At 44.6% G+C, this 26,234-nt stretch overlaps 1 protein-coding gene across 2 annotated transcripts in view; it reads left to right on the top strand.

Moving 5' to 3' along the window:
- Nucleotides 1-26,234, top strand: part of PHLPP1 (PH domain and leucine rich repeat protein phosphatase 1) — a 223,934-nt gene that overhangs the window by 185,680 nt on the left and 12,020 nt on the right. For both annotated transcript variants that reach the window (XM_088833391.1, XM_055417492.2), the window contains 4 exons: nt 10,693-10,893; nt 14,041-14,203; nt 22,547-22,677; nt 25,821-25,925. In XM_088833391.1, coding sequence (XP_088689517.1) covers nt 10,693-10,893; nt 14,041-14,203; nt 22,547-22,677; nt 25,821-25,925 — 600 coding nt within the window. The remainder of the gene's footprint in view (nt 1-10,692; nt 10,894-14,040; nt 14,204-22,546; nt 22,678-25,820; nt 25,926-26,234) is intronic.

Genomic DNA, 26,234 nt, shown 5'->3' on the forward strand with positions numbered 1-26,234 from the left:
GAAAGATTACTGGAGTGGGTTCCCATTTCCTTCTCCAGAGAATCTTCCCAGACCAGGGATCGAACCCATGTCTCCTGCATTGGCATGTGGGTTCTTTCCCACTGAGCCCCCAGGGAAGCCCTTCCATGTCTTGACTTGTTAAATAGTGCTGCTGTGAGCACTGAGATGCATGTATCTTTTTGAGCTAGAGTTTTCTGCAGATATATGTCCAGAAGCTGGACTGCATGGTCACTCTATCTTTAGTTTTTTAAGGAACCTCCATCCTGCTCCATAGTGGCTGCCCCAGTTCATGTTCCCACCAACAGTGTAGGAGCCTTTTTAAGTTGTTCAGTAAATATTTGTTTAATGAAAGATAGAAAATTTAAGGAATTTTACATACTACCCTTGATCTTGGATTTGCATGTTTTTATTCCTCCTCTTTTTTTAGAGGAAATCTTTTTATCCAGATGTAACTTCTGATAATGAATGTGTACAACTCTTAAGCATACTGCTTTGTGAACTTTTACGTATATATATACCCCATAACCATCACCCAGATTGAAACAGAGAATATTTCCTTCATTCTTTTCCTTCTGTTTTCCTCACTAAAAAAATTATTCTCTGTACTTAATGTAAGTTACAATGAATTCCTACTGGAACAGTTATTGAGAATAATGAATTTGTGAGGAAACGGGATTGCTCCTTTGTAACGGCTGGTGCTATGTCATTGCCCTGACAAGGAGAACAGTATTTCAAGATCATTTAAAGAATTGTTCTTGCTTTTGCATTCATATGAAAAGACAGTGCCCAGCCTAGCAGTAGCTCTAGTCTTGTTTCTTATTGTTTTGAATATGGGATGTGGTTTCGTCCCCTGTGGAGAATTCTATGTCGTGCTGTAACCTTGTGTTTTCTTTCCTGAGGCTAGCTAGGCAAAATCTGGGTGCAGTTCTGTAATGGGCGTCTACTTGTTCTCTTGGGGAATCTACGCTGAATTGGTAGGAAAAAAGATAGGTAGCTGCATTTGGGTTTTAGGAGTCTTTGAGTGAGATAAAACTGTGCATCTGGGTCTTGTAAGGTCGTGGCTCACAGAGAAGGTAAACAGACCTGGAACTCCCCTGTAGATAGTGATCACTCTTGTTCGTTTCTGAGGAGTTAATTCTGAAGGGACACTTGTGTACGCGTTGCACTCTCTGCGGCGGCAGTAAGCAGTCCCTGAGTCTTCCAGGTTCCGGGCGCGTCTGACAGCGTGTGTCTGAGGGTGCGCGTACCGTGGTCCGGGGGACGCTGTGTTCATGTTCAGATGTGTTCATATGAGGAGCTTGGAGGGGCAGCTTTGACCCGGTTGCTCCGCAGGCCGTTCTGCTGGCCCCTGGGGCTCGGCTCTGCTGCGTGGACTGTTGCCGCGTGGCCCTCCGCAGGTCCCCCGCGCTGTCTAGGCTGTGCAGTCCCAGATGGACCATGCGTGTTGGAACAGGGGTGACTGTATGAGCTGGAGTATTTCTGGTCACACACTGTGAAAACCTTAGGATCCGAATCGAGCCTCTGAAGGAGGACCCTGCTACCCAGGGGGGCAGAGGAAGCCAAGCCTGCAATGAGAACTGAAGGCGTTTGGGCAGAAGCGCCCTGGTCTGAATGCACAGGCCTGTCCAGGACCAGCTTTGTTCTGAAAAGTCAGGGCTGTTTCTGGGGGACGTGGACAGTCTCTGCAGGTCTTGGGAGGAGGGCAGGCGGTGTTCAACGCGGCTCTAGCCCAGGAATGCTCTGGAGTAAGGGGCTGAGTGAACTGGGAAGGGCAGGCGTCCCACCTCTGTTCTGGGAGAGAAAGCCAAAAGCCCGAAAGGGCTGCAGTGAGAAACGTTCCAGAAGACACGCTGCCTTCATTTTCCAGGACTGCGAGAGCTGCATCTCCGGGCTCCTATTGCCGCTGACCATGTGGTCCTGACTCGGTCAGAAAGGCCAGGAGGCTGGAGTCTCTGGGGCAGACCGAGTCATGACAAGGGTGGGTCAAGTCGACGAGGTCTTTTTTGAACAACTTTCTTGTATTATCTCACTCACTGGAAGACAAGAAAAACAGAACTTTTAAAAATTGAAGTGTGGCTGACTTACAATAGTATATCAGCTTAAGGTGTACAGCATAGTGATTTAGTTAACTTTTATAGATGACATGCTATACAAAGTTATGATAAAAATATTGACTTTATTCCATATTGTACCATACTGTTTACTGCCTCTTAAAGGGTTAATACTTTTTTTCTACTTATCCCATTTCCAAAACCTAAGTAATTGAGGTTTTATCTACCTACTTTAAGATTTTTTGATTGAGATTAATTAAGATTTTACATTGAGGCATAATTTACATTCAGGAAATGTAGGGATAGAGTATATTTGGCTTGATTAGTTTGAGGGGAAGGAATAAACTACCACCGACATTGTTGCGAGTAGGTCAACCTAAAGACACGAAGCTTAAATATTAAAAGAGTGTTTTTTAGGAGAGAATCGTCACAAGCTCCTTGCAGGTGGATCAGCTGTGATTTGTTTTAATTCACTTAGTTCAGGATCCGGTGTGTTGCTGACCTTGTCAGTTTATGTCACTGGGTTGGGTGCTGCAGGAAATTGAAAAATGACTAATCCTCAAGGTGCTTACGGTCTAATGCTGAGTTTAAAATAGCTGCACAGTAAACTAATAAAACGTGGGGTTAGAGGGAAAAGAAGAACGTAAATGATAGGGTTGGTTTCCATGTAGGCTCCTGGTGTGAGGCGGAGCTCTCTGTTTGGAGATGGCTCCAGGCAGCCACAGAACTGCTTCAGTTCTCCTTCCATTCAGTTTGCTTCATAGTACAAATCTTTAAAAATATATGTAGATGCTCACTTTTTCTTTCTTTCTCTTCTTCTGGTAATTATTGTTACCAGTTCTGTGGTTATGTAACTGAGGAAAAGACCTGAATATACAAGTCTTCATAAGTTAAAAATGGTTTAGTTTGTTCTCTAAAGAGAACTTGTGCTTGGAAGTTTCATGAGAGGTCAGAAAAACGTGTTATTGGACACAGCAAAAGGTTGAACTCTCTTTCTAGGGAGATTTCTTTAGCTCTGAATCTTGCTGCTAAAACACAGTATCATGGTTTTAATTGCCTAATATTGTCTGTGAGATATTATAGCTTTGGGATGGTGTCTTTTCATCTGCTTGACCTGGTAGCAGTTACCTGGAGAACAGCGAGGAACCTACCTTAGATGACTTCCAGTGATGTCCTCAGCTTCCTCTGGAAGCTTCAGGCCAGTTTCCCCCATACTCTTATTGGTTTGTTTTTGGCTATGCTGGGGCTCTTCCCTGGTTTGGAGGGTGGAGGCTGCTCCTGGCTGAGGTGCATGGCTTCTCGGTGCTGTGGGTCCCCCGTTGCAGAGCACGGGTCTGGAGCATGCCCGCTCAGCGGTTGTGGCTCCAGAGCACCTTCAGACCCGTTGTATTAAAATTCTAATGACTTGAATTAGCAATTTAAGTTTATGAGTTTACTCTCCATGTTTTTCTTTGAATGTTGTGTCTTTTGACTGGCAGCCCAGTGACTATAGACAGATGTGTAATATTTTGGGCCCTATTTGCCGATAAGTGGACTGTGAGTTTGTATCTTGTGATCAAGACAGGACATGGTTCTGTGAGGGAAACTGGCAGATATTCTGATCTGGGTCTTAGCTGGCCTAGTCCTCCCATTGTACCGAGAGTTCAGAATTTTCCTGATGGAAACCCCCAAAAGAGTTTCAGATAATCAGTGTTCTTCAGCAGATGGGCAGGAGTGGGAGTGGATATCCCACTCTGGGCCACCGGAGTGGATGGGTGAGGTGTCGCCATCCTGCTGCTCCTCCTGAGAGCTTGGCGTGATGGCTGATTCCTGGGCCATTTTGCATTCACACTCTTACATCATGGCCCAAGAACTACTTCTGATGAGATGAGTCTAATTAACAAAGCCACAAGGGGCTTTTTATAGGAGAGTTATAGATTGCTGTTATACATGGAGATTAGGGTCTGTTTTTTCCCCCTGGTTGGAGCAAAACAAGGTGTTTTCAGGGGATGGGAAGGAGAACAGAGTGTATGTACAAGTGAAGTTCATCGTAATTATTGAAATATTCCCAGAGTATCGGTCACATTGCAGACCACACGTTTCAATGACTCAGACAGAATGGGTGTGAGTATCAAAGGGACTCAAAGGGATTAGAAATGAAGTTCATCGTAATTATTGAAGTACATCGTAATTATTAAAATAGTCCCAGAGTTTTAGTCACATTACAGACCATACGTTTTAATGACTCAGACAGAATGGGTGTGAATATCAAAGGGACTCACAGGGAATAGAAGATTTGGGAAAGCATGATCAATTGACCATGACAACTGGTGCCTTTTGGCAAAGATAGAAAATTTCTGACATTTTGAAGAGCTAGATTGCCTGTATTATTTTTCCTAAGGGAATAGAGCTTTCTTGTGAAGTTCTGATGTTTTGATAGCCATAGTGAAATAAAAGTGTTCCTCAAAGGGTGTTCAGGATCCCCTAGATTACCTACTAAACATGCATTTTTCTGGCCATTTTCTCATTTCTACTGATTCAACTTGGACAGTCATCAGAATTCTTAATTCTGTATAGATTTTTGAAGCCTTGTGTGCTGTGCTTAGTCATTCAGTCATGTCCAACTCTTTGCAACCCCATGGACTACTGTAGCCCGCCAGGTTCCTCTGTCCAAGGGGATTCCCCAGGCAAGAATACTGCAGTGGGTTACCATGCCTTCCTCTATTTGAACCTTCAGTTCAGTGCAGTTCTGTCGCTCAGTCGTGTCTGACTCTCCGTGACCCCATGAATCACAGCACGCCAGGCCTCCCTGTCCATCACAACTCCCAGAGTTCACTCAAACTCATGTCCATCGAATCGGTGATGCCATCCAGCCGTCTCATTCTCTGTCGTCCCCTTCTCCTCCCGCCCCCAATCCTTCCTAGCATCAGACTCTTTTCCAGTGAGTCAACTCGTCGCGTGAGGTGGCCAAAGTATTGGAGTTTCAGCTTTAGCATCAGTCCTTCCAATGAACACCCAGGACTGATCTCCTTTAGGATGGACTGGTTGGATTTCCTTGCAGTATAAGGGACTCTCATGAGTCTTCTCCAGCACCACAGTTCAAAAGCATCAATTCTTTGGCAATCAGCTTTCTTCACAGTCCAACTCTCACATCCATACATGACCCTGACCTAATTAATAAGAATATCTGGGAGGTAAAGTTGAGAATCACAGAACTTCCAGAGTGAGAACATCACTTTTGCGTGTTTTTGGTAGAAGTGTATTACATTATTCTAATGATAATAAAACATCACACAAATCTAAATTGAGAAACATTCCACAAAATGATTGTACTTTTCAAAAGTCAAGGTCATTTGAAGCAAATCACACTGATGGAAGGAGACGTGTGAGGCGCGAGAAGGAGATGGCATGTGCAGTCCTCTGGGTTCCGGACCAGAGCGATGCCGTGTGTGGGTGAGTGGCTGAGTCGGGACGCGGGCTGCAGATGGGCTCAGTGTCGCCTCAGTGCTGGCTCTTGGCATAATTGCGCTTAGTGCTTAAAGTTAATCCGTTCTGAGCTCTTGTTCAGCGCGTCTTCCGTCTGTATGATCTTTGTTCCCTTGCTCCGTAGGCTTATGATCTTTATTGCCCAAGCCAGGCACGTTTTCAGACCTTGCCAAATAATAACGTGTACGTTCTTTTAGGCTATACGTATGTACTTTCTCTTCCCATGCAGTCTCACTATTAAGTGGTGTTGCTGTACAATGAATAATAGGCATCCTTTTTTCAAACTGGTAAGTGGGGATGTAGTAATTCAGTGGGTTTCTAACAGCCATCTATGGGGTCGCACAGAGTCGGACACGACTGAAGCGACTTAGCAGCAGCAGCAGCAACAGCACTGAAAAAATGGGCTGGGAATATCCGTGTGAGACAGAGTGCGGTTAAACACTGTTGCAAGAAGCGTTTGTTTTTATGTGTGTGTCTTGCAGCTTCACTCGGTGGTCATGTAAAATGCGTGTTGTACTCTTGGTTGCCACTAATGAAAAGTTTGAAAGTCCCTGCTTTAACAGCTACCAGTCTTTTGAAGATAGATAACATTGTTAAAAGCATTGCGTTGTGTAGACACATCATAAGTAATTTAGAGCATTTTGTTTGACACCTGTTAAGGATTCCTGGATGTTCATTGGAGGGACTGATGCTAAAGCTGAAACTCCAATACTTTGGCCACCTCATGAGACGAGTTGACTCACTGGAAAAGACTCTGATGCTGGGAAAGGTTGGGGGCGGGAGGAGAAGGGGACGACGGAGAATGAGATGGCTGGATGGCATCACCGACTCTGTGGACATGAGTTTGAGTGTACTCCGGGAGTTGGTGATGGACAGGGAGGCCTGGCGTGCTGTGATTCATGGGGTCGCGGAGAGTCGGACACGACTGAGCGACTGAACTGAACTGAACTGAACTGAAGGATTTTGAGGGCCAGAAATCAGGGGCTTGTATAAAAGTTGAAGGATTTCAGTGTGCTTTTGGTCTTAAGCTTTTGCATTTTTAATAGACCACCAGTCACAATACCTATCTGCATAGAAAATAATTTGAATGCAGAATACCTAGTCTGCCTGCAAATACGTACATCTTCGTTTCAAGGACAGAATCTGGCTGTAAAATTTAAGGATGTGCTGGGAATTACTAAAAAAACAAAAGCAAAACAGAAATCCCTAGAGGAGCCAGAACGGATGGACAGAATGTGCCGGGGGGAACAGAGGGATCGCTCAAGAACAGGGAGCGGATTTGTCTCCTGCCATCGTGGGTGGCTCTCCAGATGCTTCAGGGCAGGAGTCCTGTGTGAGTGTCCTTTCTCCACAGCGTCACTCTTTGCTGAGGAAAGGTTTGAGTGCTGTGCCGTGTGCGCCGCTGTTTTAGAGCTAGAGTTTGAAGTGTGTGGGGGGTGTGGTCTTCACGCTGCCCAGCAGGTGCTCTGCTTGACCTCCAGGGTTTTGGGGGAAGATGACATGAAAATGTCCTCTGGAAAATGTTTTATTATTTCTGTTTCTGTCAGTTAAATTTTGGAGAACTATATTAGGTACTCATGGGCTTTTGTGGGGCTGCCCTTCTGGCTCAGATGGCAAAGATCTCTGGGTCGGAAAGATCCCCTGGAGAAGGGAATGACTACCCACTCCACTCTTCTTGTCTGGCAAGCCCATGGACAGAGGAGCCTGGCAGGCTACAGCCCGTGGGGTTGCGCAGAGTCAGACACGACTGAGCACGAACCCTACCCCTTTCACACAGTGGAGTCTTTAGGGTCAGTGAGATCTACGTTTATTTCTGACTCTGCCACACTGATTTCCCAGGTGGCGCTCGTGTCAAAGAACCTGTCTACCAGTGCAGGAGATGAAAGAGACACCTGTCTTTTGGAGCTTCCCTGGTGGCTCAAGATAGCAAAGATCCTTGGGTTAGGAAGATCCCCTGGAGAAGGGAATGGCAACCCACTCTAGTATTCTTGCGTGGAGAATCCCATGGCGGGCTACAGTCCATGGGGTCCCAAAGAGTTGGACATGGCTGAGCCCGCGTGCGCGCACACAGCCACTAACTGCTATTTAACAGCAGCCAAGTAATTTTACTTTTCTCAGGTTCAGTTTGTGTTCTGTGCAGTAGAACAGGGGCATCTCTGGATGGTGGGGGGTCAGATGAACCAGGAAATGGGAAGGAGCTGTGGTCTCTGCAGAGTACTTGACCGGAAGCAGGCAGCGACATGCAGCTGCTTTTCTCTGGTCTTCATGAGAGGGCTGAGTAGTGAACAAAGTCTTCATGGCGTATTAAACAAGTCTTCTATGCAGTTTCTGCAAAAATCTACAAGGGAGAAGCCTGAGGACCTTCTCCCATATCATACGGAGTTGAAACCTAACTCAGTGCTTTAGGAATTTAACTCTCCGGAAGATTTTGAAAGCAGAGGGGGGTAGGGTTTTACACCCTATTTATTGAGTAAAACTGTTACCCGGACTGGAGACATTTTACAGAATTAAAGCAGTTGCTCACTCTGATGGATATAACACATAGACGATTAAACCAGCTAATCTGCCTTCTGATGAAATGTGTGGTTGTGTGACAGGTGTGTTTTATTTCTTGAAGGATGGGTATTGAATTTAATTTCCCTGAGACGATTATAATCAAAAATGTTTTTAGCCCAGTTGTTTGTTCTTTGACCATTAACTAACAAGATGATTTAATCAGGCTTTATTCAGTTCAAACTCAATCTTTCGAAACTAGCCATGTAGTTTCAACATAGTTTTATTTCCTGGAGGAGTGGAATGTGGGATTCCCCCACCCCGCCCCCTCAGTTTCCCATAAAGAGTATAAGCTTCAGTACAGGCAAATTTCAACAAGATGAGTGGACAGGTCTTTCTGGAAATCACTTCCGTGTTGTAAGGAGTTTTTAAAGTTCCTTTAGTAGTTTTCTAGGTGAGCATTCACTAGTCAATCTTTTTTCCTTTTTTGAAACAAATTTCCTTCTTTTTTTCCTGGCCTAAAAATAATGCAGATACTCATGAGTTAATTTCTTTTCTTTTCATGTGTTTATAACTACGTATTTCCTAGAGAATTGTGTTTTAATGAGATTGTCAGAGTTTCTCAGTTAGCCCTATTCCAAAGTGTTTTAGGGCAGTGCATTTTAATGTTTTTTAATTCTACACTGGAGAAATCCTAACAGGGTATTTAAGTCAGGTGATAAAATGAGAGAGTCGTAAAAGTGCTTTGAAGAACTGTGGTGCTGGGATGGGTTTCCTTCCTAGTTCAAAGCCATTTCAGACACTGCATGAATGACCTTTATTTTCTTCTCTGTAGCACACATGACTGTAATTTCCCATGACTATTTATGGTCTGTACAGCCCTTTTCTAACTTCCTTTTCTTTTTTTTTTTTTTAAGAAAATGTCTACGGAATACGTGTTTCTTTAATGGAAACTGTTCTATTTTGGGGGAAGCTGCTTTTCCTTAGCTACGTCGTGGACGGGTGTGTGTGTGTAAGGGCTGCAAGATCGGCGTATTGAATTAGTGGATTGAAAGCTTGGAACAACAGTTTTCGTGGTGGATTAAAAATATCTGTACCTGGTATTCCAGAGTCTTTCTTTTTAAGGAAGATTTTATTCTTTTTTTACCTAAGGCATGGTAAAATAGTCCCGAATTGAATGCATGATGTTTCAAACCTGGGTGGTTTTGAAATGAAAGTCAGTTCATTAACAGAGTGATTCGTTCCAGGTAGGGGTTGGGGAGCAAGGCAGCTTTGACCTTGGTAACCGTGGCAGGTGGGTCCTGTGGGCTGGACAGCCTGTGTGCTCGGTCACCGCGGCCCCACGACGGCGCGCGCGTGCTGGAGATCACCGGGACGCACAGGGTTGTCTGCCCAGGCCCTGCGGCGCCCTCAGCTTCCCTTTTCAGCGCTTGGGAACCTGATCCCAGCAAGGGTTCTGTTTCAGTTCTCCAGCCTTGCATCTTGCATTTATCTGTGGTTCACAGTAACTGTATCTCAAGTACGAAAACCTTCTTCATAGTTTAGCTGTTGTTCACACTGTCATTTGGGTGACTGATAGCCGATATTAATATGTATGTTTCCATGTAAATTTTATTAACATATAAATATAGAATGGGACCGTAAGTATGAAAGTGTGAGTTGCTCACTCGTTTCCAATTCTTTGCAACCCCATGGACTGTAGCCCGCCAGGCTTCTCTGTCCATAGAGTTCTCCAGGCAAGAGTACTGGCGTGAGTAGCCCATTTCCTTCTATTGCAAGTATAGTACTTGATAAATTTTCTCAAAGTGAACATAGTCATGTGGCCAGCACCCAGATTAAGAACCAGACAGTATCGTGTGGAAACATTAGCAGCTGTCTCCTAGACACTGCCTCCCTTCCCTGATGTTTAATGTTGTAGGTTAGTTTTGCCTGAGTTTGAACTCTGTAATTATGGAATTGTGCAGTGTATCCTGTTATCTAGAGTCTCTAATTAGTACCATATTTTTCAGATTCATCCTATTGATACATGCAGTTCTTCATTTTCACTGATACATAGTATTCCATTATTTTACTACAGAACAAGTTATCTCTTGCAGTTTTGAATATACGTCAGTAAAATACGGTTCATACAGCATCCTGAAAAGGACTTGGTCACTGTGTGATTTAGTTGTATTGTGATCTAACATCTAATTGTTTTATTGCTATGAAAACTCTTATTTTAAAATAGGCAATTGTGTTTCTCTTTCTTAAGACAGAATATTAGCTACTCCCCACCAGCTATAAAATATGACTTCCTTTTACTTTTGTACTTCCATAAAAATTTTCTTCTAGGGAATTCCCTGGCAGTCCAGTGGTTAGGACTCCATGCTTCCACTGCAAGGGGCAAGGGTTCCATCAGGGAACTAAGATCCTGCAAGCCACACAGTGCAGCCAGAAAGAGCAAACAAAAGAAACTGATCTCTGTCTCTTTGTAGTTAACACATGTAGGTAATTATTGTGTTCAGAATAGGTTGTGGAGTCATATCTATATGTCTGTCAAAGCTAAAACCTATCTTTAAATTCGTGTTTCTAAACCCAGTTTCCAGCATGGCAGGTACCCATCAGAAAACTTGTAGATTTGTCGAGAATTCTGGAGTGGAGCTCTGACTTATCAGCATGATTTTGTTGTGTTTTGTCATTGTAGCCTGAGATTCCTAAATGCATCTGCAAACAGACTGGAAACCCTCCCTCCAGCCACACTTTCAGAGGAGACCAACAGCATCTTACAGGAGTTGTACTTGACGAATAACAACCTCACAGATAAATGTGTACCCTTGTTAACCGGACACCCCCATCTGAAGATTCTTCACATGGCCTACAACCGACTTCACAGTTTTCCCGCAAGGTAAGAGATTACAGAGTGGCATCCTTCATTGCATTTCTGAGAATGGGTTCATAGGTGGAAAGGCAAAAACTAAAATATTTATTTTCCAAATAGTTTAAGCTTATTCCTCTTTTCTATAAGCCATTATCAACATTCCGCTAAAGAGGAATGTGTTTATTTTTCTAATATGAATGTATCCAAGGACCCAGTTGCTAGACTGTTCTTATGATTTTGAAACAAAGTATATTATTTACAAGGTATATTTTTTCTTTTGCTTCCTATTAACCAGTCAAATTAATTTAAAAAAAAATTAACATAGTATGGCAAGAATGAGAACGTTAACTAGGAACCTGACGGTTCTTAATCAGCTAATAGCTTTGTGTTTATGGTATAAAAAGCAGTGGTGGCTTATTCGATCATAGAAACTGTGACAGTGGAAGTAATTTACGGCTCTCAGAAGATTCCACTTTTAGGTCTATTTTAATTTGAATTTGTAATCTGGGAAACAGTAGCATTGTATCTTGCTTTGAATGAATCTGCACACCGAGCCTGCCATGGAGGACTTACTCTGCTTCTGTCATTGGCATTTATCCATTTAACAAGTCAGGCCCTAGAACTTACACCTACACATCAGAGAAGCAAACACTAACCCCTGTGGTATTCTGCTGTTAGCTGCAGCTTAGCAGTGGGCCAAAGCAGAATATTGGCATAGCCCCTCTCTGTGGCCATCAAGGTTAGCAGTCTGTTGAAGCCCTTACTAAAACGGGGAGGCCCAGATATGCGTTGACTTCTAGCATTGCTCTGTTTTGTTCTATACATTTATTTATTGTCTCCCGCTCATTTGATGTTAATGTTTTTCTTTATCTTTTTCTTTTTAATTGTTATGTATTTTTCTTTTACTATGGAACGAAATGATATTTTTAGAAGAAACCATGGTGGTCCCGTAAGAATAACATCCCTGAAAGGGCTCCCCATCCTCTTTGAGGTGGTCAGTGACCCATCACGGCAGGAGGAATGGCCACCACTCAGGCTCTGAGGGCTCCCCCAGTGACCCAGGCCACTGCTGACCGCCCTAAATACAGAAACTTGTTTTTTTTTCCCACTTTCCTTCTGTGTTGAGGCATGGAAATTTCTCTAACATTTTCTTCCTTGGGCCTGATTTCCATATTTCGAATCTTTTTTCATGCCTGTTGCTTATTGATTTCTTCCCATTTCTTTTCAAAATATGATGACGTATTCAGATAACAATCTCTTACAAATCCAGGCTATCAGATGGATTACTTCACAGTCTGTACATACAGGGGTGTTTGTAGCATATCATAATACCACGTTGAATGTTTATGATATTGAAAGATCTGACTTCATAAGGTAAAAACTTAGTTCTTGTGTCTTTGGTGTATATCTTCAAGTAATCAAATAAAGTAGCCTTTATTTTTGAGAAACAGCAGAAGGGCAATAAAGGGTTTCTTGCTAAATTGTTTGGATGCTTTATTGTGACAAGTGAAACTGCAGCAGCAGGTCAGATACCAATAACTGCAAACGGAATGATTCACATTGAAGGTTTGAGTCGTACTCACTGGTGCCTGTTAAGACTCCAGCATCACCCGCGGTGGGAAAGGGGTCAGAGCGATAGACGCCTGTGGGCCTGTGGCTGGGGGTGGGGGCGGGGGAACTTTCTCCCTCTAGATTTACAGAAAATAGAGGAAACCCCTAACTCTGGAATTTTTCTTTATTTGGTTACTGTAATTATTGATTAATATAACTAATGTTAATTCTAGACTATAGGTTAAGATTAAACAATAAAAGACATCCTTAAACAAAACGTTAAATTATATTGAAAGTGAAAGTCGCTCAGTCGTGTCCGACTCTTGAGACCCCATGGACTATACGGTCCACGAATTCTCCAGGCCAGAATACTGGAGTGGGTAGCCTTTCCCTTCTACAGGGGATCTTCCCAACCCAGAGGTCGAACCCAGGTCTCCTGCATTACAGGTGGATTCTTTACCAGCTGAGCTACCAGGGAAATTATATTAGAGTGTGTTATTAAGGTAAAGTCAGAAAGGTGCTTTCTGTAGATATTTAGCAGAAGCTGAGAGAAATTTCTTTGGGTACAGATTGAATTTGGCCCTCAGTGGCTCAGACAGTAAAGAATCCGCCTGCAGTGCAGGAGACCTGGGTTCGATCCCCGGGAGGGGAGGATCCCCTGGGGAAGGGAATGACTACCCACTCCAGTGTTCTTGCCTGGAGAATTCCATGGACAGAGGAGCCTGGTGGGCAGTAGTCCGTGGGGTCTTGGAGTTGGACACGACTGAGTGACTGACACACTCACACAGACAGTCTCGAGGTGACCCAGGCGGCCCGTCAGCATTCTCCTAACCGCTACTTCGTTATCACACGTGACATCGGAGGAATTTCGGGAGTGGGGTTTCAGGAGAAAGCATGTCTTCATGTAACCCGTTCCCTCTTCTCCTCCCTGAGGGTTCAGTGCCAGTACAAAGAAGTCCTGCTGTTACACGGAGCTCTTTAGAGCACATATACTAGATTAATGCTAACTTTTGACCTGTTCGAGTGGAATTTTCACTGAAGTTCAGACTAAGCCACATAGCAAAGTGATTGTTGTCAGGATAACTTAATTCACACACAGAGTTTTAATAGGAAAAGGACATCTGATTTTCTTCTTGTTGCCAATTTAAAGAGTTGAAGCTAAGACTTTTTGTTTTGTAGTAAGAAAAGTGTGTGTATTAGTTTCTCAGTCGTGTCCAACTCTTTGCGACCCCATGGACTGTAGTCCACCAGGCTTCTGTGTCCGTGGAATTCTCCAGGCCAGAATGCTGCAGTGGTTTGCTATTTCCTACTCTAGGGGATCTTCCTGACCCAGTGATTGAACTCGGGTTTCTTGCGTCTCCTGCATTGCAAGCAGATTCTTTACTGTCTGAGCCACCAGGGAACCCCCTGTAGTAAGAAAGGAGGTGTTAAAATACTTTGATCCTCAAAAACAGTAGTGAAAAAGTGATTTAACAAATCATTTGTTAAAATGATTCTAAGTGAATCTTTAAAGAATCTTCAGACTAAATTACCCTTTGGTTCTCTTTATCTATTATTAGTATTTTCTTTTTCAATTTCTTTCTAATTATTTTGTGACTTGTCCACCTTGGATTTTCTCTTTAGTAAAATGGCAAAACTGGAGGAACTTGAAGAGATTGACCTCAGTGGGAATAAGCTGAAGGCCATCCCGACGACCATCATGAACTGCCGGCGCGTGCACACAGTGGCCGCTCACTCCAACTGCATCGAAGTCTTCCCTGAAGTTATGCAGCTCCCAGAAATCAAGGTACGTGGTCCGAGCCCGTAACCGCCGGCTTCAGGTCTGCAGAGAGATGTGTTTCCTGTGAGTCACCGGTTCAGGATGTCGCACCCTCACTGGCTTTCCTCGGAATGAAGACGTCTCTGTTGTTCCTGCTCCATCCTTCCTCACTGCTGGGCCACACTGCTGAGTTGGCCGAGGGGGAAAAACCAGTAAACAAGAAACCCTGGCCTGGGAGTGGGCAGGGTGGCTCAGAGGTCAGGAGTCTGCCTGCAGAGACACGGGAGACCGAGTCTCATCCCTGGGTCAGGAAGACGCCCCCAGGAGGGAATGGCCGCCCACTCCAGTGTTCTTGCCTGGGGGTCCCCTGGACACAGGAGCCCGGCGGGCTACCGTCCGTGGGGTCACAAGGGATCGAACACTGCTTGTGACTGGACACCAGCCGCGCAGCCACCTCGCTCGTCCCATCTCACAGCACCTGTCACACCTTTCTCCAGGCTGTCTGTGAGACCCACAGGCTGAGCCAGGCTCAATAGGAGTTTGAAAGAGTCGGCAGCACCCCGCACCCCACGCCCCGACTAAACAGCGGCATCCCCACGGCACTGTGGGGTAGTAGTAATTCCATGTGCAGATGTAGTCTCACTGCTGTTTCAATGACCAGACATGCCCTTGAGTTGAATGACTCTGGCAGAACAAGTAGTATCTCCCATTTGGTAGGCAAGGAAGCTGAGGTGCTGAAAAGGAAGGTGGTTTGTGTCAGTGAAGACGGCAGCTTGGTGGCAGAGGCTTTCTGCACCTCCTGACTATGAGCAGTCTCACGGGACGAAACCTGTTCACTAGAAGGAATGTCATCTAACGGGTTTTTTTTGGCACAAAGAGTAAGAAGTTCTTTCATTTGTGTCTCAGTATTTCTGATTATTAGTTTTATGCTTAATAAAGAAAATAAACCTCTGGTTATAGACTCAGGATATATTCTGATCTGAAAAGGAACAAATGTCATCCTATTTGAAGACACTGAATAGCGTGAACGATTTTTCATCACAGGAGTACGTTTATATGGTTGAGGCGTGTATGAGCCGTGTGTGTGTGCGCGCACTTTAGGCCATGAAGTATTTTACTTGAGCACTGTCATCTCATATATGACTGTGGCATTTTAGAACACTTACTGAAAACTAGCAGAATTTTTTTTTTTTTTTTTGCCATGCCGTCTGGCTCACGCGATCTTAGTTCCCTGACCAGAGATGGAACCCAGACCTCTGCAGTGGAGGCACGGTCTTAACCACTGCACCGCCAGGGAAGTCCCAGAAGTGTTCTGTTTGTGCTTTATAGCACCTTTGTGGGTGAGAGGTGGGCTTCTGAAAGGAATAGATCTAGAGTTGGAGTCCAGCTAAATATCACTTAACTGTTCTGTTCCCTCATCTGTACAGTGAGGGAAAGAACAGTACAGAGTTGCGTTGCTGTGAGGATGAAATGAAATAAAACATGTAAAGCATCTGAAATAGAAGTAAGAAGTCCAACGAGAGCACTAAATGTGGACTATTTTTAGTGACGAGGCCTCCATAGGGGTCAGCTCTGATGTTGATTATATGGAGCAACTGTTTTGGCTGATGATCAACAGAATCCAGGAAGCCTGTCACTTAGGCACAGGCTTCTCTGATTCCAGCACAGGAGCTGTGCTGACAGCTGAGCCTGCCGGGGGCTGCTCGCCGGCTGATCCTGGGAGGGGTGTGGTGTGTCTCGGGGGCTCATTAAACGGCCCTGTGCACCCCGGCCTCAGGGTTAACCTCCCGTGCGCTGCTCTTATTTTCTGCATCTGTCTTCTAATGTCACCAAACTGTTAGTTGTAGATTCTTTTGTTTTTAAGTATCTGGTTTAAAATATGCATAGACGTTTACATTTTTCAAGTTTTGACGAGATTTTGCACAATATGAATGTTGTTCTGCAAAAGCAAAATTTCTCTTAGACCCTTCCTTGGGTTCCTGGCTTTTAAAATCGGTGCCTTTGTGTTTCATTTAATTCCTTCCCTGTGGTCTGCTCTCTGTGCCCTGCTTTGCAGCCCCTGCGTTGGGGGTGGGGGAGGGTGTGTGGCTGGAGCTGCACCAGTGGCTTGTGGGGTCTCAGTTCCCCCCGCCCAGGGTTTATACCCAGGGCTCTGGCAGTGAAAATGCAGGGTCCCCACCACTGGACCACCAGGGAAGTCCTACAGACACTTTTAAAACTTTACTTTTGGTATTATTTAAAAAAATTTTTTTTAAAAATCCCAGGTATTATATCTTGGTATTTTCCTTATGTTAAAAATGCCCAGTCTTTCTGATCCAGCAGTCCCATGACCAAGAGATGTTTTGTTGTTGGGGTTTTATTTGGAGGGGTGGGCGGTGATGAGCAGTATGAAGTATCCTTTACGTACAAATGTATGAACTTTGCAGCCCTGGACAGATAGTGTTATTGAAAAAGGAATAGTTGCACTGTTTGAGAACTCTGGATTAATGTTTTAGTATTCTTTCATACGAGAAACCACTCATTCATATTTCATATGAGAGTATTTTAAGTGTAAGTACCTGCTGCTGCTGCTGCTGAGTCACTTCAGTCGTGTCCGACTCTGTGTGACCCCATAGACGGCAGCCCACCAGGCTCCCCCGTCCCCGGGATTCTCCAGGCAAGGACACTGGAGTGGGCTGCCATTTCCTTCTCCAATGTGTGAAAGTGAAAAGGGAAAGTGAAGTGGCTCAGTCGTGTCCGACCCTTAGTGACCCCACGGACTGCAGCCCACCAGGCTGCTCCATCCATGGGATTTTCTATTTACACACATTTAAACCATCCAAAAGAAAATTCCTGGTAAAAGTAGTGGCTGTAAACAAATGATAAAATACCTATGAGTCGTCACTGCAAACTGACCGTAAAACATGTTTTTAATATAAAAGAAATCATTTTTTATAAGTTGAAATACTCTAGCCTATGTTAAAATTTTACTGTGGTTCAGATGGTGAGAATCCATCCGCCTGCAATGCAGGAGACCCAGGTTTGATCCCTGGGTTTGGAGGGAAGATCCCCTGACAAGGAATGGCAACCCACCCCAGTATTCCTGCTTGGAGAATCCCGTGGACAGAGGAGCCTGGCAGGCTGCAGTCCGTGGGTTGGCAAAGAGCTGGACGTGACGGAGTGACTGACACTAGTAATCCTAGATTATATTCTTAATGCTTCTTTAAAGTGAAGTCCAGTAATTGTAAAGTGCTTCATAAAAGTATTAAAATTATTGTTATAAACATTAGCAGATAACATAATTTAAAGAAGAATAAGGTCCTGTTACACTTAGCTAGTTCTCTGTGAGCAGTCTTATCTTTTAAGACATTAAAGGAGAGGGCTTATTCACAGCTTTGTTACCAAAGCTTTAAAACCAATTATCATTTAAAAGGATAAACAAGTTTTCTTACTAAACTATATATACTAAAAGGTAATTTTTGAAACTTGTAAAATCAGGCCATTGTTCGCATACCCCTAGAACAGAGACCACATGCCTCCCCTAATCTTGGGTAAAATGTAGGTGTAGGCTTGCCTCATTCTGGTGCATTCAGTGAGATCTCACAGAGTGATCATCAGGCAACAAATTCTCTATGTGGGCCAGAAGGTCATATAAGTTAGTAGGAATAAAGTTAATTTGTTAGAGTCTTCTGGTGCATTCAAGGGCACCCAATCGTAGAAGCTCTGTTCCCTAGGATTACTGTCTTCACCATTGTTCAGCCCTTTCTTCCAAACCCACCACCAGTCCTGTGTTCTGGAGCAGGTCGTGTTCTGTTCTGATTCTAAAATAGACACACCTCCTTCTGGGCACAGATCCACCGCCACTCAGCTAGAGAGGAAAACCTGGCCCTCGAGTCACCACGTCAGCCAGGCTCGGCTCGGCTGGCCCGGGTCAACAGCCTCATCCAGGACCCCGTGCTGGTGGCCCAGAGAGCAGCGGAGCCGCCCGGTGGCCCTCAGCCCCTCTCACCCAGGGCCCCTCACCTCACTCCACGGCCGCCACATCGTTAGTGTCGGAGCTTTGCAACAAAACTCAAGCTCCTCGTTGAATTATTTCCAATTAGTGACACATTCCTGCTGTTTTCAAAGTGTGGTTTAAGCAGGTAAAATTAACGTGTGACACAGCAGATGAAATTTAAACACCATATACCAGAAACTTTTGTCAAATTTTCCGTTTCCTGTAGGGTCCTGATTCTGGCCACTAGGTGGACAGCATATTTTAAAATGTTTTAAGTTCTCCGCAGAAGGTTATTTTCATGTTTGTGCTGTGAAGTAATAAACCATTTGGATAAGCTGAGTGATGTCATCTCTAGGACTGTTGTTTTCACTGGGAAATGGAGTACGAAGTATGTTTAATACGCCATACTCTTGAAAACAATGGCTCCAGGAAGTTGAATTTCCCTTGGAATCAAGCCATGTTTGTTGTTTCTAAAGTGGGATGAGCGCAAGAGACCAGCTCAGTCATAAAACACAAAGCACATGGGGAAGTGGTGGGTCAATGCAGATGAAAGAGAAGGCATTAATTCTTCACAGAGGAGGGTAAGGGAAAGAGAGCCATGCCAGGGACCGGTTAGTTGGCAGTTTGGTTGGGGTAGCTGACCTTCTAGACTCAACAGGTCACCCAGGAACTGAAATATCCAAAAACCAGGAAGCAGGAACAATTGTCTTTCTGGTCCTGGAGTCTGGGTATTCGTTATTTAGGAATTCTTCTAAAATTTGGGGAATCTGGCATCCATTCGTGTTGGGAACAAAAGCTGTGGTAAAGGCATGAAGCAGTGTCTCCCAGGACAGGACCGTAGAAGCCACTTTTCTCCCTGCTGCACTGGCCACACAGCCCGGAGGAAAGCTGGGCCTGAATAGTCTCTCTCTCTGAGTCGGGGTAATATATTAACTCAGACAGATTGATTTGTTTTTTTAACTCAAGTTTGAAAAATTATTTCAGCAGGTCTTTTAAACAGAAAGCCACGCCCTTTCCAACCAAACACCGCTTGCATCTTATGAGGTGGGCTGTGTGTGCATGCAGATAAGCAACTGGGCCTCTGAGAGTCATATGTGTGAAGGGCATCCCGTCAGAGGTGCTCCGGGGAAAGGAGCACTCGTGACCGTGTGTCCTCGAGAGGCTGGCCGGGAAGCAGGCACCTCCCTGCTCTCGATGGTCTGCTGTCCGCAGGGAGAAGAGAAGAGAGCCTGCATGCCCCAGAGTCTGGAGTATGCCCTGCAATCATCTATAAGCTGCTTTGATGTCTCCTTTCTGATCTAAAATTACATGCTAATTTTGTGTTCTACTCTTTTACCATTTCTTTCAGTCTTAATATCAAAGTGAAGGCTCCATAGTCTTATGAGTAACAAGGACACCCTCAGAAGCACAGGCCGGGTGTCCTGTAACTTTGTGATATACCACTGACTCTCCCCAAGGGGCGCATGTAACCAGTTCGAAGAAGAAATGATGAAAAGGAATTGCTTTATATATAGGATGCATTTCTGGAGAAGGCAATGGCAAGCCACTCCAGTACTCTTGCCTAGAAAATCCCATGGACGGAGGAGCCTGGTGGGCTGCAGTCCATGGGGTCGCTACGAGTCAGACATGACTGAGCGACTTCACTTTCACTTTTCACTTTCACACATTGGAGAAGGAAATGGCAACCCACTCCAGTGTTCCTGCCTGGAGAATCCCAGGGACGGGGGAGCCTGATGCGCTGCCGTCTATGGGGTCACACAGAGTCGGACACGACTGAAGTGACTTAGCAGCAGCAGCAGCAGGATGCGTTTCATTAGTCAGATTTTAGAAACAGTTTTGGTGTTTAAGGGAATTTACTATTTGCAGGAATGGAATACTAATTGGCGAATTGAGGATTTTTTTGAAATAAGTTTTACCCTGATGGTCATTTTTGTCAAGGTGTTGTCAATAAGGTTTCTTAAATCTAAAAGCCAGTTGAGAAAAATCAGAGATACTGTATATAAACTTAAAAGGAGGGGTCTTTACAAATTAATGGAGAAGGGAATGGCAACCCAGTCCAGTATTCTTGCCTGGAGAATCCTATGGACAGAGGAGCCTCGTGGGCTGCAGTCCATGGAATTGCAAAAAGTCAGACACAGCTGAGCAATTAACACTTTTAATTGTTCTTCTTTTGCTTATTCAGTCAACAAGCATTTGTGGAAGACTATTAAAAGAACAGGAAATAGTGCTTGTAAGCAAAGCACTTACTATCTGTGTTAACACCAGAGGTTGGTACCAGATATCAATGTCCTGTAATTTCTGGAATAAACCTCCTTCAGCATGCACAACTAAATTCGGGGTGTTTCTCTACTCAGTCTGACCTTAATGGAATGAGTTACCTTCTCATGCAAAAGCAGTCACATTCAAAAACATTTCAATTCCTTTGCAGTTCTACTTACTCTAGACTGAATTTAACCTCAACATGTATATTGCAGTTCTCATCCTAACAGATCCATTAAGATCTGTTCATTTATTCAGTCAACAAATAATTGTCTACGAAGCGGCAGGCAGTCATTTGTTTGTTTCTCCTTTTGGTGAGAGCATCATTGAGCTGCTTTGTGCAGTGTGCTACAAAGGCATCAGACATGGGAGGAGATGCAGCAGGGAGAACGTGAAGGGAGGTGTGCAAGGGCCCAGACAGGTGAGAGCACGTTGGCGCGAGAGCTCACTCTGACAGCCGAAAGCGCGTGAGAGGAAGCCGGTGCTGAGAGGCGGGCTAAAGGCCACAGCTGACCAGCTGAGCAGTTCAGGGGCAGGTTGAAGGGTGGCAGGGAGCGGCAGAAAGACCGAGGCTGGAGTGGAACGAGGTGGAACAAGCCGCAGCAGAAAACCACCCCGGCAGCACGGTGGGGAGCAGGTCAGAGGGAAAGCAGGCTGGAAGCAAAGTCGGGAAGCGCCATAGTCCTCAGGGCAAACGAGATGTCGGTCAGAACAGGACAGTGGAACTAGACAGCACGGAACTGGCTGCAGGGAGTTTGGGTCTGGTGGCCGGATGGGCCTGGGCGTGCTGGTACTGAACCTGTCTCTTAGGATCCGTATCGCTGTCCCCAAGGTCACCTTCATAAATGATACCCCGCCGAACTTGTTTATAATCTGATAATTTAAAGAAGGAGCAATTTTATGTCTATGGAATTGTAAAAGTTTAAATCTTTAGAGGTAACATTAAAAAACGTTGCTAACCAATTTATAAAATTCATTGATGTTCCACAATGTCTTTAATCTTTCCCCTTACTACATACTCTGACCTCCAAGTTCGTTTGTGTCAGCCATTTAGCCTTCTACAGTACCCACACCTGTCCGTCCTTAAGCTCATATTTCATCACCATCAGGAGATTGTATTGACACCATGTGATGTGTTCTTTTCTCTGTACTGATGTATACAGACCATGCTACCAGGATAGCCCATTATGAAGCAGTGTTATCAGGGTTTCATTCAAGTCCAGGTGACATGCAACCATTATTTGTAATTGGAAGAACAACAAAAAGGAGATGACCATGTCCCTATTATTAACATTTAGATTAAGTGACTTCTTGCACTTCTGTTGAAAGTATTAATGCTATCAAAGGTGATGAGAGTGAAGATCTAGAATAAGTGAAATGAAATTGTACCTACATTTATGATTTTATATTAATAATACTAAAGAAAGATTTAGAATTCTAACACTGGTTGTGTTCAGGTGTTAAAGGGTAGTGGTGGTGGTGGTGTAGTCATGTCTGATTCTTTGCGACCCTATGGACTGTAGCCCACCAGGCTCCTCTGTCCATGGGATTCTCCAGGCAAGAATACTGGAGTGGGTTGCCACTTCCTCCTCCAGGGGACCTTCCCAACCCAGGGATCAAACCTGGGTCTCCTGCATTGCAGGTGGGTTCTTTACCATCTGAGCCACCAGGGAAGCCCTGCTGCTGCTGCTGCTGCTGCTAAGTCGCTTTAGTCGTGTCCGACTCTCTGCGACCCCATAGACGGCAGCCCACCAGGCTCCGCCGTCCCTGGGATTCTCCAGGCAAGAACACTGGAGTGGGTTGCCATTTCCTTCTCCGATGTGTGAAAGTGAAAAGTGAAAGTGAAGTCGCTCAGTCGTGTCCAACTAGTAGCAACCCCATGGACTGCAGCCCACCAGGCTCCTCCATCCATGGGATTTTCTAGGCAAGAGTACTGGAGTGGCTTGCCATTGCCTTCTCCGAGGGAGGCCCTAGTCCGTTGTAAATGTTTAGGGCTGAACAGCAGACAGACACAGTTCCTGCGTTTGGCCGTCATGGTGCAGTGAATCGTCAGACTGATTCTCCTGCAACAGAACATTAGAACCACTTGAACCACTCCTGCAGGCCATGTTTTCTTGTTTCCACTTTTCCTTCAGTGCGTGGACCTGAGCTGTAACGAGCTAACTGAAGTCACGTTGCCAGAAAACCTGCCTCCGAAGCTGCAAGAGCTGGACCTGACTGGAAACCCCCGGCTCGCCCTTGACCACAGAACCCTGGAGCTGCTGAAGTGAGTCCTTTGTGAGGCGCCACAGCCCCGCACTGTTCCCTGAGCAGGACATTTCCCGCTCAGTGCAAACATTAAATGGAATGGGTCTGTCTGCACAGACTTGAAGTGATTTGTGAGTCTGTAGTTCACCAAGATGGACGGACAGCCAAAAATTTTTTTCAGATAATTGGATACTCACATGTCCTTCCAGAAAGTTTTTGAGAAAGTGTCCAGACAGAAAGAGATGAGAATAATGAAAACAAAGTAGAAAGGGAGACGTAAAGACACAGGAGATCCGCAGCTCTGCACGGTTTTACCAGGATGCAGAGCCTGGGCCCAGGCCCCGCAGTGTGTCCAGACCTTAGTTGTTTCATCTTTAAGGGAGGGTGTTCTACACATTGTCTAAGGGACTTTTCAGAACTGAGAATACATGGCTCATCAAGACATATTTCATCCTTATACAGGTAACTTTTGAGTGTTTGCAAATATGACGTGTCATTTTGTGTTAAAAATAGTTGTGTAAAAAGTTGTTAATAAATAGAAGCAGCTCTTTGGAGAAAAATAAAAGTCAAATTTCTTTTGCACACCAAAATAAACTCCAGCTGAATTAAAGAGCTAAATCTGTAAAATGAAATAATTTTAAAAGTAAGAAGAAATCATATAAATATATTCACAAACCAGGAAAGAACTTTTAAGGCCAAAAAAGAGAGTGGGGGAGTCACAAGAGAAGTCAGTATGTGTAGATTGGTTTTGATATTTATGTTATATATAGTTATGCATGAGTCAATAATGCTGAGCACTCATTCAAGCAGAAAGTAATCAAAGGACATTAACATTTAACAAAGTACAGGTAGTTACATGAAGAGATCAATGTGCAACTTTATTAGTGTATCAAGGAAATATTAAATAAAATATTTAAATGATAACATTTTCCCCCTCAAATTGGTGCTGATGGAGGACTGTCCATTTATATAAGTTTTTTAAAAAGCCATTGGCTCTCTCTGTCAGACTTTTCAAAGTATTCGTATATCTAAATCAAGGTTTTCTGTGGTAAAGATTTTATTCTAAAAAGTAATCAGAAATGTGTTCATTTTAGGCATAGAGATAGTCATCAAGATGTTTCTAATTACATTCAGGATGAGTATAAAATCACACGGGGAGATTTTCACGATGTAATTAGAAAACAGTGCAGAACCATATAGATAATGGAATGACCCCACTATTATACAGGCCTAGGACAGTGCCTGTTAACTTCTCCACCGAAGAGCACATGTCACTGGAGCGGCCGGAGCGCCTGCCGCGAAGCACGGTGTGCTCCCGGGTTTAAGTGCTTGGTGCCAGACAGCGACAGCGTAGCATCTTCAGGTGGCAGTGCCGCCCTGTGCCCAGTGTCTGGACAGTTGTGGCCCCTTAATCACGTGGTGGAGGTTCCATACCTAGCGTGTAACTCAGACCCTGTGTCGAGGGCTGGCCGGTCTGTTCTCCACAAGGCAGCGTCGGTCCGTGTGGTGAGCCCTCCACGGGGTTAAGCTCCGGCTCCCAGATCCCCTCAGCCTCCTCTCAGGATGCGCCCTGCTCCCTTCAGACAGCCGCGGGCCACACTGTTCTCAGCCAGGCGGAGGATGAGTGCTGCTTCACTGGAAAGGATTGGGGTGGGGACAGGGTTATTCTTTTCCTTAATAATCAGGCTAGGAGGTGGAATTCTTTAAAGGCTCTCTGTTCTGTGTGGTTTTTTTTTTAAGTATAAATGTCTTTAGAAAGGAACCTTCCATTTTTCTCTAGAGCTCAGAAAAGTAAGCAAAAAATGCAGTGAGAAGCTGTGAGATACACCTTAAGAAACCCAGTACATTGCTTACCGTGGTCCGTGGATCAGATCTGGTACCAGGTCATATGGAAAGCAGACAGGAGCAGATGTTTTTTAAATACCCCTTTTATTGATGTGTTTGAAAAGAGGATATATCCCCCTGTTGTAAAATGAGGTATTTTATTTCAGAACTTTCCATTGGCACCATCTGTGATATTTATGTTTTTCAGCTTTTTAGGATAAAGGAAAAAGTGAATGCCTTCTGGTAATTAAGAGTAGAAACTTCTGTTTAATGAAATAGTTTTAAATTTCAAAGAAATTGCCACCAAATATTTCTAGACTCAAAGTTAATATTAGATATTGATTTACTTCTGAGTTGACTGCTTCTTAGGAATGGTATTCAGTGTTTACTATATTTTGGAGTTAATGAATGCCAACAGATAATTTAAATTCCTGGGCTCAGGACAGAGTGTTTAGGTGTTGGCGTTATACGCCCTTTCTCTAAGTAACAGGAGAAGAAACTAGTGACAGTTTACAAACAGGGATTTATCTCACCATGTGGTGGGCGGCCTTTTAAGAACCTGCTGCATATCTGTATGATTCCCTGTTCATGGGCATTGAATCCTTTCTCGTAGGCTGGTTTTTAATGAACTGCGTTTGAGGGTTTACTCTTTTAATATTTCTGTTTGGGGTCCTGTTGGACCAATTACAGCATACCACAGCCAAGGTGAGATAAGAACTTGTCTCCCTGTTTATATATATGTAGTTAACATGAAATTTATTGAATTCCCCTCATTTATTTCATAACTTTATGATATTGGTCTCAGCATGGTTGGCTATGCAAGTGAGGGAAGAACTGGAAGAGTCAGGGAGCGGCAGGTCCCCAGTAATGTTCTGTAAACGTGTGAAGGCGTGATGTGAGCGGGTATTGGACTCGAGGATAAACGTTGCAGAACTCTCTCACGCCGTCCAAGCACAGTATGATTGCAGCTGAGGGTTCGTTCTCTTCACATCTGGGTTTCCTGTTGTGAGAACACACCTAACTTAAATAGTTCCTGTTCTCATGCCAAGGTTGAGAGCCTTCCATTCCCAGCAGAGAGCAGCCACCCAGGGCGGAGTGTGGAAGCCCTCAGTAACTGCCGTTTGATGCTGATAAGCTCGTCTCTGTGCTCTGTGTATATGCCCCTTGGTTTTCGTTACGATGAGTAGCTAGTTCTCACTGCTGATAAACATCTCAGATCAAACACAGTGAGAAGCGGTAAGCCCAGAGTGCTTAGGTGTGTCCTGTTTCTCAGGTAAAGGTAGCAATGAGCACGTGTTCTGTTTTAATGATTCCCGGCCCCTCCATCTTTCTGATCAGTAATATCCGCTGTTTCAAGATTGATCAGCCTTCGGCGGGCGATGCTTCTGGAGCACCAGCTGTGTGGAGCCACGGTTACACCGAAGCTTCAGGGGTGAAAAACAAGTAAGTGGAAACTTTGGAATGAGACCTGCTGCCTGCCCGCCTCCCCGCCGTAGCAAGGCAGAGAGAAGCCCATCGCTGGCACAGACTTTCCCGTGCCACCTCTATTCCATCCGGCATGCTTCCCCAGAGGGAGACCACCACGTGACTTAGGCGGGAGCATTAGCTCAGCCCCGCTTGGCAGCACACCCTCCCTCCCTGAGAGAGGTTGCTAGGAGACGGTGTGACTGACACATCGTGTCTCTGTGAGACTCCCGTGATTGGAGAAGGCGTGAGTATTGAAACGCATCCCCGCTCTTTTGAAAAACCCCT

The sequence above is a fragment of the Moschus berezovskii genome, chromosome 28 (assembly GCF_049115385.1).
Source record: "Moschus berezovskii isolate FMDL1 chromosome 28, NW_MosBer_1.0, whole genome shotgun sequence".
NCBI lineage: Eukaryota > Metazoa > Chordata > Mammalia > Artiodactyla > Moschidae > Moschus > Moschus berezovskii.